This window comes from Chaetodon auriga, chromosome 10, assembly GCF_051107435.1.
Source record: "Chaetodon auriga isolate fChaAug3 chromosome 10, fChaAug3.hap1, whole genome shotgun sequence".
Lineage (NCBI taxonomy): Eukaryota > Metazoa > Chordata > Actinopteri > Chaetodontiformes > Chaetodontidae > Chaetodon > Chaetodon auriga.
The window spans coordinates 15,568,594-15,586,724 of NC_135083.1; the positions used below are offsets into that span (position 1 = coordinate 15,568,594).

The 18,131-nt window shown below is 40.7% G+C and overlaps 1 protein-coding gene across 2 annotated transcripts in view; it reads left to right on the top strand.

The window, feature by feature from the left end:
• gpr153 (G protein-coupled receptor 153) overlaps positions 1 to 18,131 on the top strand; it is a 35,849-nt gene that overhangs the window by 12,139 nt on the left and 5,579 nt on the right. Inside the window, exons 2-5 of one of the 2 annotated variants that reach the window (XM_076740335.1) lie at positions 4,262 to 4,892; positions 8,778 to 9,207; positions 14,662 to 14,851; positions 17,708 to 17,737. In XM_076740335.1, the coding sequence (XP_076596450.1) occupies positions 4,519 to 4,892; positions 8,778 to 9,207; positions 14,662 to 14,851; positions 17,708 to 17,737 (1,024 nt within the window). In that variant the 5' untranslated portion in view covers positions 4,262 to 4,518. The remainder of the gene's footprint in view (positions 1 to 4,261; positions 4,893 to 8,777; positions 9,208 to 14,661; positions 14,852 to 17,707; positions 17,738 to 18,131) is intronic. The other variant, XM_076740334.1, reaches the window with a different exon arrangement.

Below are 18,131 nucleotides of genomic sequence, written 5' to 3' on the forward strand. Positions count from 1 at the left end.
CATCCTGGAATAACCTTGTTAGACCTTATTGCAATTTCTTGTATTAATTGAAAGCTGCCATTGTCCCTCTGGAGCCTCATGAGTCAGCCAAGCAGAAGGGCTTAGACTATATTTTCGGCTTCTCTGTGCCTACGTTTGTGAATTACAAACACAGCTGGATAGACAGAAAGGGGCATTATTTTGGTATGTTGTGCCTAAGTTGAAACATGATTTGGAGCACACTGTTCATTAGGTGGTCTTCCTCTGTAGTGTCTCACTGGCTGCAAGAGGTATTATGTGACATTTTTTGAGCAACTCCAGAATAACAGATGTGACTCTTTTTTTATTCAACATGACTCAAAATAAGCCTAAGGGCCAATTCCCTCTCTGTGATTGAATTTTTTTTTTTTTCTTATTTCTAGTGCATGTGAGGAAGGCACATCAAACCAGAATCAAAGTTTGATGTTAAACCACAGCAAATTTGTGTGAATGCTTATTAAAAATAGCATATTTATCTGAACAACTGAACTCTTCACCATATATACACAGTTGAATATACAAATATGGCTTCATGACTACATAGATATAGTAAGCATGGGACACTGGGCTGTTAGTGTACAGCATGCAAAAACAGAAAATATATCTACTCATCAGCTCACCGAGGTCCAGGGTGAGTAGGAAAGGGGGTATGTTGCATGGGGGAATGCTTTCTTTACTTTTCCTTCAATAGTGATTAATTCAAACAGATTATAAGAACCCACCGTGTGAAAGTGATAGTGGTGCTGATGATCCCACTGAAAATCAACCCCACTGTGCAGCACTTCTGCTTTGATGCTTTTCACAGACCAGCAGGAAAAGCACAGGTGTAGATAATAACATTAATGATGGCTTCATTCCATGAGGTATGTCAACGATTGTGCATGCACAATACTGGAGACCTGGAGCTGCTAACCTAGAAGCTTTGACAAGACAAAAGTGAAAAGGATCTGCTACGTTGGTTCACTGGTCTGTATGGTGCAATCCCAACAGCTCTCACTGACTTATGCTGCTGTGTACCCATCCATGTAAAAGCAGCCGAGGGTTTAAAGGGTCAATCTTCCCAAAACACTCTGATACTATAAGAAGTGAGTACTGTATGTACTGAAACCTGCAATGATTTTTTTTTCCATTAGGCAGCGAAAACAAGTTGTAAATACTTATTACCTCATAAAGTTGATATATGCTTTCTAACCAGCAGTTGCATATTTACACATCGAGCTGATAACGTGTGTGTTTTTAAGACCAAAAGTAGTTGTAAAGCCCATACGGTCAAGGGGGGTTCATCACTGTCACCTGTCACATGTAGCTAGGCATGTGTGACTACTTGTATATACCTGCAGCCATTATATGTGACCCCCTTGTCCACATTTGACAGTTATGCCGACATATAAAGGGCTTTAATGGAAACAGTGTTGAAAGGGTTGGTTACACTCACTGTTCATTTCCTCAGGACTTTTCATGATATGTGGCTCTGCGACTGGACAATAACACACCTGGAGCTGAGTGAATTTATTTCACGCTATTCACTAAACAGTTACCTGGACAGAAGATATACAGCACATGCATTAACAAAAGGGTCAGGGTGACACAGTGAAGCATATTCCCAGTGTGGGGAAGATGCAGAGGAGGGGTGGGGTGATGGACGGGGAAAACTCAGCAGCGGCTGTCTGGTTGAGAGATATGTGAGAAGGTGAAATTATGTTTCATCAAACAGTACCAAAGGCTGTGAAGGAGCTAACGATCCGCTGCTAAGACCTGAAAAGGCGATGAGCTGAAACGCTGACTGGCTGAGAGTCTCACTAATAGTTCTTGACTTGTTCTCACTGTGACCAAACTTACCTCCTCATTAAGAAACCCTACTGTTCCTTCACTGGCAGGCAAAGCATCTTTACCCGTGTACACTATATGGTACTGGTGAAACAGATTTACTTTACTGGCGCCAGTGTAGCTGGACTTGAGAGAGATTTGGTTCGAGCTGCGGTGGATTGTGCGGCACTGTAGCTGTGTTTAGTGTTTGACTCAGCTGAGGTTTCAGTCAACAGACAGACTGCGGCTCAGTCCATCCCAACCACCCGGGGATTCCTGGATCAAAGCTATGAATCATTCTTTTCATATCCCAGCCTGGTTTAATGTGGGTTTTTTGTGTGTTTTTTTATTTTTTTTTATTTTTGAAGGTGTGATAACACTTTTTAACACAGTGTGTTTTCTTTGATCGTCTCCATCACGATGTGTTTCTGAAATAGCTGCTTTGTTATTTGCTTTGGAGTGTTTAGATTCACGCTGCAATGGTGAATTTGAACAACTTGTAAACAAAACTCACATGGACCACAAGTAACTTGTTCATAAGACAGAGCTGATGACTTGTTTTTGCAGCAGGGAAATCATAACAAATCAATGTCTGGTCCCTTTAACTTGAATTCAGTATAATGGATTTAGCTGCTTGTAGTTTACCTTGTATGGTGTCATTGGAAGTGCACAGACTGTAAGAGTCAGTCCAGACTGCGGCTGTCAGATGTAATTTTGACCTGATTTTGAGTAGCAGCTGTGTTGATATAGAACTATCATTTCACTCCTAACAAACTGTGCCGCAGACAGACTTCACCGTTTAATGTAACCTAATTGGTGGGCCAACTACAGTTGTAAGGTCACGAGAGTCAGATGCTTGATGTGAATGTGCAGCTTCTTGAACCAGCAGAACATTTCATGATGTGTTTACAGGAGCAGCTCCTGATTCATATGGTTACACGGAGTGTATAGATGCTGCTTCATAATTTCCTGCATTAGCAGTGCTGATTCTCATTGGCTGACAGATGTTTAGGGCGCCATTGGAGGAAAGAGATTGAGAGGGCAGGATTAGATCAGTGGAAGTGAGAGCACGGTTGATGATGACGTGGTTCTTGTCATTTCCTGTGTCCCCTCTCAGGGGTCTTGCCTACAGCACATCAGTGTTTGGACAAGCCAAAAGACAGGAAATAGATGTGACAACACGCTCCAGCTGTGCCAAGCAGTTTTCACTCCACAGCGGGGGAACCAAAGTCATCCTCTTCTGATGGTACTCTGGCTGGAGCAGTGCGATGCTGGACGTGTCCCTGAAAAACGGAACAAAACTGTAGCAAGCTATTTGTTTTTTGTTCCACTTGTTACAAGTATGCATATGATTCAGTTTGTTATGTCACTCTTTTTGAAGGGGTAATAGAGGGCCAAAATGATGGGAACACCTCACAATATAATGAAGCACTGACCATCAACCCTACATAAAAGACTGCTGTAGATAACCAACACTAAATAACACTTTTTGTTGTACTGCAACTCAATGATTTTCTTTACAGATTCATATATTGATTATTTATCATCAGGATTAATCATTCAGTCCATTAATCATTCAGATTAATCACTTGTAATAAGTGGAAATGCTCATCACACTTTTCTTCTCTTGTCTGACCAAAAGTTACTTTACTCTTCCAGTAAAGAGGCTGATTGTGTCATCACTGACTGTAGGTAGATTGGGTTTGTTGTCGTTATTATGTACAAATGCACAGTGGCGTTGCTCAGGTCTCTTGGGGCTCCAAGCAAGAAATCCCTGGAGCCCCCACCCCACCCGTGCACAGCACAAAAATTAGGTTTTTGCACACATAAATGCACAATTTCTGGGACATTTGAGATGAATACTGAAAAAATAGATTAGTGATTCTCAAAGTAAGGTCCAGGGACCACCAGAGGTCCCTGAAAGCCCAGGCCTATCAATAATCATTGTTCTGAATAAGTGGCTGCCCCCCCCGTCCGCAAGCCCCACCCCTCCAATTGTATTTATTCTTATGCATTTTATAGTTTCTGTTATTTTCTCCGTCTCCTGTAGCATTTTGATATGACTTGATTTTTTGCACCACTAGGATAAAAGTGTTCCCATCATGCCCCCATTCAATATTTATTTCTCCCCGCACAATCGTGACCATTAGAGCAGTTGCATATGACTATAGCTTTATGCAATTCTCTGTCATATCGCTTGCAGCCTTTTTAAAATAACCCATGCTGGCTGATTACTGTTCTGTCTCAAACACATGAAACGGATGGCTTTCAGTATTAACAGTAATATTTCAACTGTTGTGATTAACATAACCCTATTAGTTCACTGGAATGAGGGATTATGTTTGATGAAGGATTACTTTGAATTGGACTGACTCATATAATGTTCTTTACATCCTCACTCCCTCACTGTGCCTCCTTCTTCTCTCTCCCCCTCCAGCCTCAGGCCTGTAAGGGAACTGGCTCGGCTCCTCCATCCTCCCCCTCTAACATCCCACTGTGTCGCACCACTAAAATGTCCTTTCCCTGCTCTGCCCATCCCATGGAGAGTGCGCGCCCACCCAGATAGGATGCCTGCCTTGCCTGACGCCCTGCATCCCCTCCTGCCCATCACCACCTCCTCCTTCTCCTCGTGTGTACCTGCTCTTGCCGACAGTTTCTTGCGGGCCCCCAGGCTGTGCCCTGCCCCACTACAACATGGTGGATGAGGTGACCACCATGAAGGATGATGTCATCAACGCCAACACGCTGGCTTGGCTGGTCTGCTCGGGCGTGTCCATCCTGGCCAACACTTGGAGCATCCTTAGCGTCAGCGCAAAGCAGAAAAAGTGGAAACCGCTGGAGTTCCTCATCTGCACGCTGGCGGGCACCCACATCCTCAACATGGCCATCCCCATCACCATGTACTGTGTCATAACGCTGCGCCGTCAGCACTCCAACTACGAGTGGAATGAGGGTCTGTGCAAGGTGTTTGTTTCCACCTTCTACACTCTCACGTTGGTCACCTGCTTCTCCGTCACCTCACTCTCTTATCACCGCATGTGGATGGTACGCTGGCCTGTAAATTACAGGTAAGACACTCAAGTCTGTTGTTGAAGGCCTGCTCTGTTTATGCCCGTTCAGGGAACTTGTAAAACACAACTCTCCACATACAAAGTATAGCTTCTAGAATTATACATTTGCAATAAACAATATATGTCTCATAATAGAAATTGACAGTACACAGAAGAATGTATTGTCTGATCAACAGGTTTACCAACAGAGAAGCAATACAACAACAATCAATTTAAGAAAAGGGTAAAGAATGAGACTGAACAAAAGTAAAATTAAATAGTAAATAGATAAAAATCAAAACAGGTTGGTGTATCTATAAAAGGTCTGTCTGAATTCTGTTTGTATAATGGAGTGTGAAGCTGTGGGAAACCAGGAGTGATTCATATTCATATTTCTTAATATTTCAGTTCCTGGTCTAGTCGAAGTCATTTATAAAAGGCGACTCTATTTTGTAGAACTTACCCTCCTGTCCTTTTAATGAGAATTTTATTTTCTCTAACTCGATTTGACTACTACTTTCTACTGAAGAAATGGTTGGCATGTAAACTGTTGACAGTGTGTTCTTGGATGATCTCCACCACGCGAAGAAAGTGAGAAAATATGTTTTATTTATAAGTTAAGGAGAACCAACCCTTAAAATGCCTCAGCACATTTCAACATGCAGTATTATGTGTAAATGTATAAATAAAGTATCATCAGACTGTGCTTTACTTATCTAGACATTGATGTATTGAAAATGAGGCACCTTTTGGTAGATTCTGATCAGGTCACACTTCTATGCCTTACAGTTCTTACCTCCAGTGAGGCTTTCCATGAACACAGCTTCTGCCAAAGCCACCTGGAAACACAACATTCTGACATTTAAGCTGCAAATTTCGGGCCCCTCGCTGCATATCTGAGCAGATCCCTCAGATGGGATGGGTACGGTGTTTAGATTGGTCTCACTTGTCGAGTTTACATCAGTTTTTGGGAGGAAGCTCTGCATCAGTTGAAATCTCTGTCTGATGCCAGCACATCTGCCGGTTGCAGTTATTTGGGGTAACACCATGTGAAACCCTCGAGACTGAGCATCTGCTTCATTTGGCTCCTCACAACAAGTGATATTACTAAATAACACTGAATAATAAAGATCAGGTTCACTTCACATCAACAGTCAGCACTGCTGCAGTAACACCATTTTGGTCTTGTTAGATTCCCTAGACATCTGCTGTTCACACGTAATCAGATGTTCTTCCTTTGAAACAAGATTTTGATGCTATTTCTGTCTGTATTCAGTGATGCACAAGTGCTGCTTTAATATTACCTGTTGTGGTGATTGTTAACAAGCAGCCATTATTTTGTTCTTGTGAGATCAGGTGCTTTTGGCTACTGTTTGATTTGAAAAATGACACTTTCACGAACACAGTGACAAAATCATACTATCTTTTGGCATTTATCATACATTTTTCTCAGGAGGGAGGATAAATCCATTCGGATTGCTTTGAGTTCGACATTTTTACACAAATTTCTCATTTCAAACCCAGGAATTTGTTATGTGATGTCATTGATTCAAGCTTAGTATTTTATCTAATGATAGCTGTACATGATTATAAGTTGTACAGTAGCAAACCTAAAAGTAAATCACACACAGTGTTCAGTAGGCTCATTTGTAATATGCAGTTTAAGGACCTCTCACCTTGAAGCACACCATAGAGGTCTTGGCATTGTTATTCATGGATATTTTCTGGTCATCCAGCTCAGAACAATCATTTGCAGATGAATGCATTTCTAGAGCAAACACCTCGGCAAATGCAGGCAGAGCACATATGAAATCTGTTTTCCCTTTTGCACTACAAAACAAGCTACTATGTGGTTATGGAAATGATGCAGAAACTGGTGTTTGTGAGACATGTGGTGAAGATCAGTATTCTGTTGCCTCGCTCCTCCTCCTCTGCTGAAAAGCAGAGAGTGATTGTACTTCCTGTGGCATCAGGCCTGCATATGTGCAGCCTGCAGTTGGCTTGGCCAATTTTGCAGATAAGCAGACATTCAAATAAGACATGCAAACTTCCTTTTAAATCTATGCTCAATCTTGCTATCTATATTGCTTGTGCATCTGTCACTATTGGCTGATGCCCTTACAGAGATATCAGGCTTTACACCAACATCTCCCTGTTCTCTCACTCATCTGTCTATATTCTCTCCTGTCTGGAAAAATTGACTTTCCTCTCAGCATCTCCCCCTTTTGTTTCCCAGTCACTTTTAACAACGATATGGTGGAGTGATAGCTCAGGCGATGCACCGTGTAATTGCTATTCATCTTTCATTTAAATCGCTCCACGTTGGCTCTGCTGAGGTAGCATGGCTGCCTTGCCTCTGACATTAACACACACCGAAGGCCTGAATTATGAATTCTAACCTTGTACTTCGGCAGCTGTTCTCATCACCCTGCGCTCACTATCTCTTAGGAGCTTTTTCCCTCGCAATGCTCTCTCTCTCTGGTAATAGATTCAAGCAGCTTGGTGACGTAACCTCCCCATCATATGTACCCCAGGCACATTCAGGAAAGGCTAGCATAATTACTCACAGTGACAACAAGACCTACTTGTCTTTGCACAAAGACACGGTGCAAAGATAGAGGCTACTGCTGCCCCCTCTGTGCCACTCATATTGTGCATTTAAGCTAATGCATTACAGGTTGTAAATATTTTTAACTATATTTTTGACTCATTTTCTATGTGAGAGGATATGTTCTATATTAGCCAGTGCTCCTCCAGGGGATTTTAATGACAGGAAGAAGAGGATAATCGACATGAGCTCTGGCTCTCTTGAGGGAGACAGATTGGGTCTCTTGCCAAAACTGCCCCTGGACAAGTGATGCTTAACAGAGAAATTACTTTATTTCTTTCCAACACAAATGTGGTACATTCTGTCTACATGTCACTTGCATAACCCCTTTTAAAGGAGGTCAATTTATAGACGCTGGACTGAAGTGACAGTACAATTAAAAAATCTGTGTAATGGATCGTGTCTATGAACTCGACTCAAGCTACAAAGGATTGGCCTCCATGTATGATTTCTTGCGGATGCCTTGAACAGCTCAGCACTATTTTAGGTGCAAATAATTTCGCATGATAGCGCAGTCTTTCGTCAAGTTTGAGAACACCAGCATCTGCCTGCCATATTTTTAGATGTGCATGTGTTGTGGCGAACCTTGAAAAGTGCCACACTGCCAGAGGATACAAACACATTCAGCAAATTGCTCGACTGTAACAATTACTTGGAGGTGAGAGGAAATAGAAATCCCTTTGCCCTGAAATAGACCTAGATGACAAATAGACCGAGGGACGTGAAAAGCAATCTTTCGCCATCAGCAAAGCATTGATTTCCCTCCATTCAACTCTGGTTAATCTAAGTGATGACTGTGTGAGATAGTGCTTTTCTCAGTTTATATGTCCCAGGTGCAGATCTGCCATTTTGTGGTATTTACAGGTACAGCATTTTGCAGTAGTTCAGGTGTGGTGTAGTCTTACACAGGTCCTTTCCTCTAACTTTCTCAGTCGGATATATTACTTCACCATCAGCGCCCTCCACACGAAATATAACTGTATTTTCAGATGTCTCATTAGTGCCTTTTTTGTATTGTTAAATGTTTAATGAGTTCACACACAGATGAGTGGTGTGAGTCGGCACTCAATGTACTGTAATTATTAGCAGGGGCCCACCTTCATCTCCTAATTTAGTCTTTTTTTTACAGGTTTCACTTGTCTATTTTGAAGCTTCTTTAAGGTTTTGAAACAGTCCTACATATAGTTTCAGTATATATAGTATTTATATAGTATTAACTGTGCGGCTGCTCAAAGGCCATTTCACTGACAGCAGTTCAAATTACTTCATGCTAAAATTTTTGGTTCTACCTCCAGGTTGAGTAACACCAAGAAGCAGGCGGTGCACACAGTGATGGGCATCTGGATGGTCTCCTTCATCCTGTCCACACTTCCAGCAGTGGGCTGGCACGACACCATTGACCGCTTCTACACCTCTGACTGCCGATTCATTGTGACTGAGATCGGTCTTGGCTTTGGCGTGTGCTTTCTGCTGCTGATCGGTGGCAGCGTGGCCATGGGTGTGATCTGCATCGGCATTGCTCTCTTCCAGACCTTCTCCATTCAGGCGGGCCACAATGCAGACAAGAACAAATTCAACGTCCCCACCATAGTGGTGGAGGACGCCCAGGGGAAACGCAGGTCGTCCATCGATGGATCGGAGCCTCTCAAGACATCGCTGCAGATCACCTACCTGATCAGTGGTATCGTCTTTATCTACGACTTCCTGACTGGCTTCCCGATACTGGTGAGTTCGCTGCCTGAACATGATTGCAGACAATGATGGAGCTGGTTGAAGATCCAACCCGTTAATAAGCCTGGCTGATAAAACAGAAATTCCAAATCTTTAGACACAGATGCAGACTTCTGGATCTGTTGTGACTGAGTGTGCATGATTTCATACATTCTTCAGTGTTCTGTGAAAGTCTTCACAGAGCTAAGCATCTGTTTTTGTAAACCATTAATACCTAACAATCTTTTAAAATCCAGAATGTCTGTTTGGATGTATTTCCAGAACTTTCCAGAACACTTTTCTTCTGCAGGACTGCAAGAAAAGGTTCGCTTACACAAATATATCTATGATGTATATAAAGATATCTCCTCGTTTCATTTGATGCAAAAAAAATATTTGGCTGTATGTTGAACAATAAGACAATTAGAGCCTTGCAGAAGCATTTCAATCATGACTTATTGCTGCTCACAGCGAGAACTTCTTTGTACAGCATTTTATTTTTCCAGATGGTATGTGGAGCAAATTGTTGCTGCCCTCTTAGAAAACAAGACACACAAACAGCGATGTCAGGCTCATGGCAGCATTTTTTCGTGACTTCTTTGTTGCTTAGACTTCTCAGAGTGAGGGAGGTTAACTGAGATGGCACCGGAGAGACAAACAGTGGACAGGGTTGGTCGAGGTGAAAATTTAAAATTAAGGTGGAAAGATTGGTTTGAGGGAGTTTATCCACTGTAACCGCTCCTGTAACCATTCCATACTGTTTTATTATTTACTGGAACTAAAATGTTTCTGCTCATCTGGGGCTGTAAGTAGGTCAGGTTAAGTGTGTACAGTGTTGATGGTGTCTGTCTTTATAAACAGGCCATAGTGGGTGGCTACTGGAGGCGGGATTAGGGGTGCTGATTGAATTCTATCTACATTGAAAACAAGAATACGTTGGCCAACACAATTAGAAAAGCCCCAAAAGACTTGTGTGTGTGTGTGTGTGTGTGTGTGTGTGTGTGTGTGTGTGTGTTAAGGTTACAGTTTAGCACAGGAGTCATCTTCCCATTGTTGTCTTTTACGGAAATCCACACTTTAAAAACAGAGTGTAACTTCCCTCTACTTCCCAGGGAAACAGATCCTTCAAGTCATTATCAGTGAGTGAAGGAGCGAGCTCTGTTTCAGTGTGTTGCCATTTGGCTTGCAAATTCCATTCTCAGGTTCTCATCCATTTTTAATCAAGTCAATTCATTGGTTTTCTATGCAGATTTGAGAGCCTGCAGGAAGCTCAAGGCTTATTGCTTGTGATGCAGCCAAACCAGCCATCCTGTCATCTTGAAAGTCACCATGGTAGAGCTGTTTTCCATAAGGAAAATCTCCTTTTTTGTGTTAAAGCAAATACCCTCTGCTCATGTTGAAACCACATATCCATCCACAATTTGAACCCTTTAATTGCAAGTGTGTAAGTGGGAGAACAGTATGTGTATCAAAGTGCCTCAGCATCAGTTTATATATAATACATTGCCTTAGTTCTGTTGTCATTTTTGTACAAGCCATCTGTTAGTACTCATTTTTACATCAACAAACCTTTTTTAATGAAGTGTTGTACACCTGAGGCAAGACAAACAGAACCTTCTGCGCAAAGCACCCCTATCTGCACAAGCCTTTAATGCTGAAATCTGAAGCACGCAGTATGATTACTAGTACTGTGCTGCATACTCATAGGAGACTTACTTATGCTAAGTGTTCTTGATTGTCATTGTTTGCGTCAGTTCCTGCAGTGACTGAGCAGACACACCTCACATCCTGATATTGTGGGAACCAATCACAAACCTCTAAGCATTGCGACCGTTTGAGTGAAATAACATAGCACAGCAGCTGCTTCAAAGACACACAGAAGAACAAATTCTTTTTCTGAATATACTTCCCAATGCTGTTTTTGGGCTCAGTTTCAGCTTTGTTGTGAGGATGACAAAAGCAGTGCATGACACTCTAAATATCCAGACCATAATATCCAGTTCACAAGCAATATCATGTAATTCTCCCCGCTTTATATTAAAATAAAGTGTAACACACTCTCTTAAAAGCCTCCAGCTACAACGTTCTTTCTTCCTGTTGCTGATATGTGAATTCTCACCAAGAAAAATTGTCAGTAGGGACACTGACAATTTGCAGGTCTTGGCTTTTAAAGTGATCTTAAATTACATCTTGAAGTAAGACACAAATCTGCTGCCATTTGCCAATATCTGCCCACCAAGAGCTGAGCTATAACAAGCCTTCCCAAAAATGCTTTCTCAAAAATGGTCTCTCTTTTAATAAGCTGACAATTCGATTGCTTGTTTGCATGTATTTACTTCTGCCATACACCCCAGTGTTTCTTAATGCTCCCAAAGTTGTCATTCTCAAAAGAATTTCTTTTCCTCACTGCAAAAAAAACTGACATGCCTAAAATGAGCTCTTTGCCTACAACAAGGAATATGTAGAGATTTGGGGGAAGATGGTAGCAATTCAGAGTTTGCACCAAAAGGGAAAGTGAATAAAGAGACTGAATGACCTCCATTATTAAATCCTTGCTGGTAAGAGCAATTACTCAACACTGATGAGCTCACAGGTCTTTAGGCACCACAGCTGCTGTTTGTTGTTCAGAAAGAGACAGAACAATGGGAAATGCTTTTTATGAATTAGTGAATTTCAGTGTAAGATAAAACTTGAACAAGTGTAAACCCACTGTGACATCACCCATTGGTTTGTGAACAACTGTTTTGAACCCCCACGTTTAGCATGAAGGCCGTCCCCTTCTTGTTTTCTGGTTTCATGCCGTATTGAAGACAACTTGAAACTAGCAACTGAGACCATAAACTCATTGGAACACTGTGTACTGAGATAATAAATCAAGAAGTAGGGTCATTTTCTCATAAGCTTACATAACCTTTTGCAGCTGGCCATCAGCAAGAATGCATGTTTGAGGCACTTCAGCATCACCTTCTCGTTTCAGACCTGGAAGCTCTGTCCACTGTTTATGCAGTCTATGAGCATGAATAGCAGAAATGTCATCATTTGCCATGCCACCATTATTGTGTGCTGCTTAATTAGTGTGTGTGTGTCGTATTTTCACTTGTAAGATTTAATAACATCAAGCCTCTATATTGAGATGTTTGAATTTAGGACCAGAGGCGAAACTGCATTGCTGTTGCTTCGTAAGATGGAAGTTGATTTGAAAAGACAGGAGTGTATCACTTTTATGACAACATCCTATTTGGTTTCTGTGTGTGTGTGTGTGTGTGTGTGTGTGTGTGTGTGTGTGTGTGTGTGTGTGTGTGAATAACAGGGAGGGTAGTACAGCACTAATGAAAGATCATATTTCCAGTGCAGTGGCAAAAACAACAAAAGGTCTGTTTGCTGACTTTCTGACTTGATGTAATGAGCTATTTAAATGCATAGAAAGCTGTAACACATGTACAAGTGCATGATGTTTCGCAAAGAAATACTGGTAATGTGATCACCACTGTGGGAAAACCTTTCTAGATGCTAAAAAAAAGGGGGAAAAAAAGCAAAAAACAAAACCAAAACCAAAATAGAACTATTTGCATGAGCATACACTGAAGAAATGGCCAGTGAGTTGATACACTTCTCCCAACATTTTCATATCTGAGTGAAACTGTTATGAGATCTAATCTTTCAAAAACAGTGGCCACCATATGTTTGTCTATGAAATTACAATTATGCAACAGCAACACTCATTATATAACTCCTAGCAACAGTAGTAGTTACATCATTAGCTCTGCAAATAGCCTCATAGTAAAGTTCATACAAGTCATTTGATGTCACTTTGCTAAACATACTGTTATCAGTTTTATGGATTGTTTATAGTGTTTCAAACATACTATGGTACACTGATAAGAACTCCGCCGCTTACAGGGTTAAAGAACAAATAATGAGCTGTCAGTGGAAGATACATCAGCTTTAGTGTTTCCAGGGGCGATAGATGAATGTTTTAACTCTTACATGTGACCTCCATGCAACGATGCTCTCTGGCTGTGTGTGTATTCAAATCAGCTGGTGATATGATAGAAAGAAAAGCCTGTGTTTACCTTTGACGTCTTTTGTTGTCTCTGCTGTCACTTAGACTGGATTAGCTCAGTAGATAAACCAAGATCAGTATTAGGTTGAGACGTCATAACTTCATCAAGCCTTGCAGTGATGCTACTGCTGTCTGGTCTCTGAGTTCAGGGTGTGACCAGGGGAGGTGACACCTGAGATAATGACTTTGAGTTAATCAATCTGATCAGCGTCTTGGCCCGATGCATGGGAGGTGAGGATTAGACACTAAACCTGTCAACTTTAATGATCAGATAATTTACTCTGTTACTTCACTGAGGTAGAGAACCACATTAGCTCTAATGCTAAAAGGGGTCATGCCCAAAACGAGGTCGCCTTTCCTTACACTAAAAAGCAGTTCAGCGGATTAATGCAGAGGTGAAATGAGTGAATAAGATAATTAGATGCAACTACTTTCATCTGAAATCCACTGAGTGTCCTGAATGCATCTGAACGTGCTTTGTACAGTGTTAGAAAACACCATCACAGAACATCAGACTTTTTTATTTCTCATTTCTTACACAGTGGCAACGTGTACATAAAGCCTTCAGCATTGTTCTTGTTGTCTTTCACCACTACGCCCTGAACTCTACAAACGGGACGTGGTTCTGTTTTTAGATGCACAATATGAAATCTAGAATTCTCGTATTTGGTTCATGCTGTATATTTTGATTGGAAGTCTATGTGCTGCATAGGATTCATTGGAGATCTGTGTTCTATGGTCAGTGTTAGAGCTCAGTCATGCATGATGTGCATATACATTACATCTCACATCATGCTTTGAACTTGGCCCTTGAAGTAAGGGCTGAAATGATTAGTTCATTAATCTAAACGTCAATCGATTGATCGAGACATATTACCTGACTGTTTTGATAATCGAATAACCGTTGACCCCCACTAGGATTCACCAAAGCTTTTAAAAACTATACTGAAGGCCTTTATTTCACAATTTCGTTCATTTCTGCCAAGAAAACTGAATTAAAGTCCCATTTTTCAAGTTTAGATTATTTTTATGACAGGATAAAAGTGTGGTGAAGACCTGAACGCAAGCCATGTTCACAGAGTCTTCACGGTCTGGTAAACTGCCTTCGAAAAGTATGCAACCAAAGAACCAGAAGAACAATCAGGAAAACTAATCTCTGATACAGTATTCACAGGAAATAACAAATAACAAACCGCCTTTGGAAGCAATGCTGCTGTAAACAGGAGTCCTGTCTTCAAGCATCAGTCAGTGTGTTAACTGTGTTCCAGTCTAAATGAATAGTAGCTTTGTTATTCTGTCCACCCAATCCATGCTGAATGGATTTTAATGAGACAACGCAGTTTAACATAGTAAGCAGTCACCATACAGTGTAATAGCTTTTCTAACCTTTTGCTGACCCTGCCCAGGTGGTGAGCTTTGCCAGTCTGAAGTTTGACCGCTCCTACAACTGGATGGTGTTGTGCGTGCTGTGGTGCTCCATCGCTCAGTCCATCCTGCTGCCCATGTTCCTCTGGGCTTGTGACCGCTATCGGGCTGACATCCGCATGGTGTGGGAGAAGTGCGTCGCCATCATGTCCAATGACGACGTGGACGAGGGTGAGCAACAGTCAGGCGTCTCCCTCCTGTCCTGCCTCGTTTTCCCCTCCTCTTCACCTGATGATGTGAATATGGATGATGATTCCTATTTCCTAAGACAGCTCAGTGTGGACTAGTAAAAGCAAATTTGCACAAGTGGTTGGAAAGGTAATTTGGTTTTCTGCATTTCTGCAGAGAAGCTTTGAAATTTAATTCCAGATAATTTGCCTGAGTTTACAAAATCCAAGTTACAGTTCAAGACCAGGCATGACTCTCTGAATTTGGGGTTTAGACACAGTGTTGAGAAGTGTTCTGGACTGTCTTTGGCTATAGGAATTACAGTGACAAATATGATTTATCAACCTAAATACTTCTGTCTTTTAGCCAAGGGAGTAGTTGTACTTGGGAAACTGAGGGAAGCAATATTGCAGGAAAGAAACAGAGGTTAGCATCAAGTGATTCTGCAGTTTATAGCCTGATGTTTGATAGAGACCTCCACTTCTGATGCTTGAGGTACAACATGGTGTCACCTCTGTGATTTCCTCAAAAGTGAATTGCATTGCAGTTGTGCATTAGCAACTGAAACATGCTGTAATTCACAATACCAATTTCAATTTCTAACTTACAGCTAATAATCCAGTGGTCATGATAATAAACATGAAAAAGTAACCTGATATAATCATCAGACCTCCATATAAGCCAGTTAACATCAAAGATTTGTGACAAGAAAAGCACTATTTTCCAAATGTTGCAGAGAAAAGGTGCAATACTCTATTTTAGCTTTTCTCAGACATAACTGATGCTGTCAGATCACAGGATGTGACTTCAGCAATGTAATTTATGTCATAGGCATGGTTACATTTCTGTAACCAATTAAAACACAGCACATTATGCACAAATATAGATACAGTTTGGCCAGGGATGTTCTTCAGACTGAGGCTGAGGAGTGGTTTGGAGGAGTTTGTATGAATGTGTTCTGCCACTAATTTCTTGTCACTATTTGCCTTTCCAGTGTTCAGAGGGTCAGTGTCGTGAATCTCAGATCTATCTCCACATGAGATGTCAAAATTGCTCCGGCAGGAGATATTAGAAGTTGAAGGTAGATAATATATTCCTAGTTTCTACCTCATGATGCAGGTTTAAATTGCTCCTTGACTCTGGAGCACCCAATGATTACTGCAGCTTCACATCCTCACTTTTAAATATTAAATGGTGCAATTACAGTGTGTTGCTGCCATATTTTCTGTCAGATCAATCAACCTACCAATTAAACAAGACGCTAGAAATCAAGATTAGATAGACAGAAATAGTGATGTTCTGTAATCATTGGTCTGAAAACATGAAACAGTCTGTGTCAGTCTTGTTTATTGCAGCTTGTCCCCAAGCTTTGATCTGAACTGGCTTTAAGGTACGATGCAGGATGACCCCAATATAACTACAAATCATTGGAAATGGTCATCTTTAAAATGACATATGTATGTTCTTAAGTGATTGATTGAGGGTATTTATCTTATTTATTTTTTAAGGCCTGGGTTCAACATAAAACATATGTATATATATATAAAAAATAATAATCTATAATAAACACATCTAAAAATGACAATTAATAATCTCAAAAATAACATTTATTACATTAACTTCTTAATATTTGATTCAATGATTGTGAAGTGGTTAAGACCTTTTTACAATAGCAAACATGATTTTGGTTGTTTGTACGTGTTTCTTAAATAAAGAATGATATTTAGTTTCTTTTAAATGGTCATTATTACTTATTACACTATGTTTTGTTGTATGTTTAAGGTCTAAAATCAGTGGTCAAATGTTATCATGTGACCTATCATGTGACCTTTGTTGTCAGGAGCTGAAACTGAAGTGACAAGTGTCTGTGTAACATAACTTTCATTACAAAACTATATTTCTCTGTGGTTTTGTACGTGGTGTGTGCTTTATAAAATGCTTTACTTTACCCTGCTATGAGATTGGTGTCATTACAAAAAAAAAAAAAAATTGCAGGACAAAGGACATATTTACCTTGCAGCACTTTTTTCTTTTTCACTCCAATGCATTTCAACTGTGCAATCTCCCTCTAGAATTCCCTGGCATGAGAGGACGATAAAATAAATGGTTCCCCATTTATTTGGTAGAATCCAGAGTGAAACTGGAACGATTGCAGTAAAGCTGAAAAGCACTTTCATGTCATTATGATGGTCATATTTCCCTCAAGTCACAAAGGGATGCAAGATTTTTTTTTTTTTTTTCTGGGAACACAACTGAAGTAGACATAAAATGAATTATTTTTACAAACATGTTTATATTTGTTTTCTTTCTTTCTTTTTGTTTTGTTTCCATTTATTTGTGTGACGTGGGCTCACACCTACTAGTCAGATTATAGTGATTTAACGGAAAATCCAAGCGGAAGTCTTAAACTGCACTTAGTGAATATCTGACTAATAAATAAGAGAAGGAAAGTGGTCGAAGACTTGCGTTTGACATCAAAGAAATATAAATGTACTCCGAGGGGGCTGAAAATGACACATTTCACTAAGGAATCACAGACACTTCAACAAAATTTGGTCCCAAAATTAGGTCACATGATAATCATAGAACGGCTTGTGGACTGGGTCGTTGACCAGATCTCCACAGTTCATGCAAACATGTCAGTATGAACCATCTGTCTTTTTTTCTATTGGCACTGTTTAAACTCAACCCGATCTGAACCCTTCTCTCCTGTTTCTAACCCTCCAAACCTCTTGATCCTCTCCCTCTTGACACCCTCACTGATAACTGCTCGTTGTCCAGCGGTAGCTATAAAACAGCACAGGGCGGTCCGTATTCTGTGTGATAATTAACACTGCCAGTTCTCTGCTTTTTTTCCAGAGGGCTTGCCATGTATAACTCATCACAGTTGTATGTATAAGGATTGTTTCCTGTTCTTCCAAAGCTACTGACTTGCATGCCAAGCTGCCTGTGCAAATAGCTACTTTCATCTTTCATCTTTTTGGCCAACATTTTCCGCAAGATCAGCATTTTACACCCATCTCTAATTGATCTTTAATGAACATGAGTGCAGTAGTTGGGAAAATAGACTTGGTAGATGGGTATTTATACACTAAAGATCACTTAGCATTGTTTACATGATTTTGTTCAATCTGGGGCCCTTTTATCCCCTTCCCAAAATATGTAAACTGAATTAATGGTCATTTTTGTAGCAACATTTTCTTTTTTGATCTAAACCTCAAATTCCTCAGCAGACCCGTAGGAAAAGTCAACAAATCAGAGAACAATTGAACTTGTCTCTCTT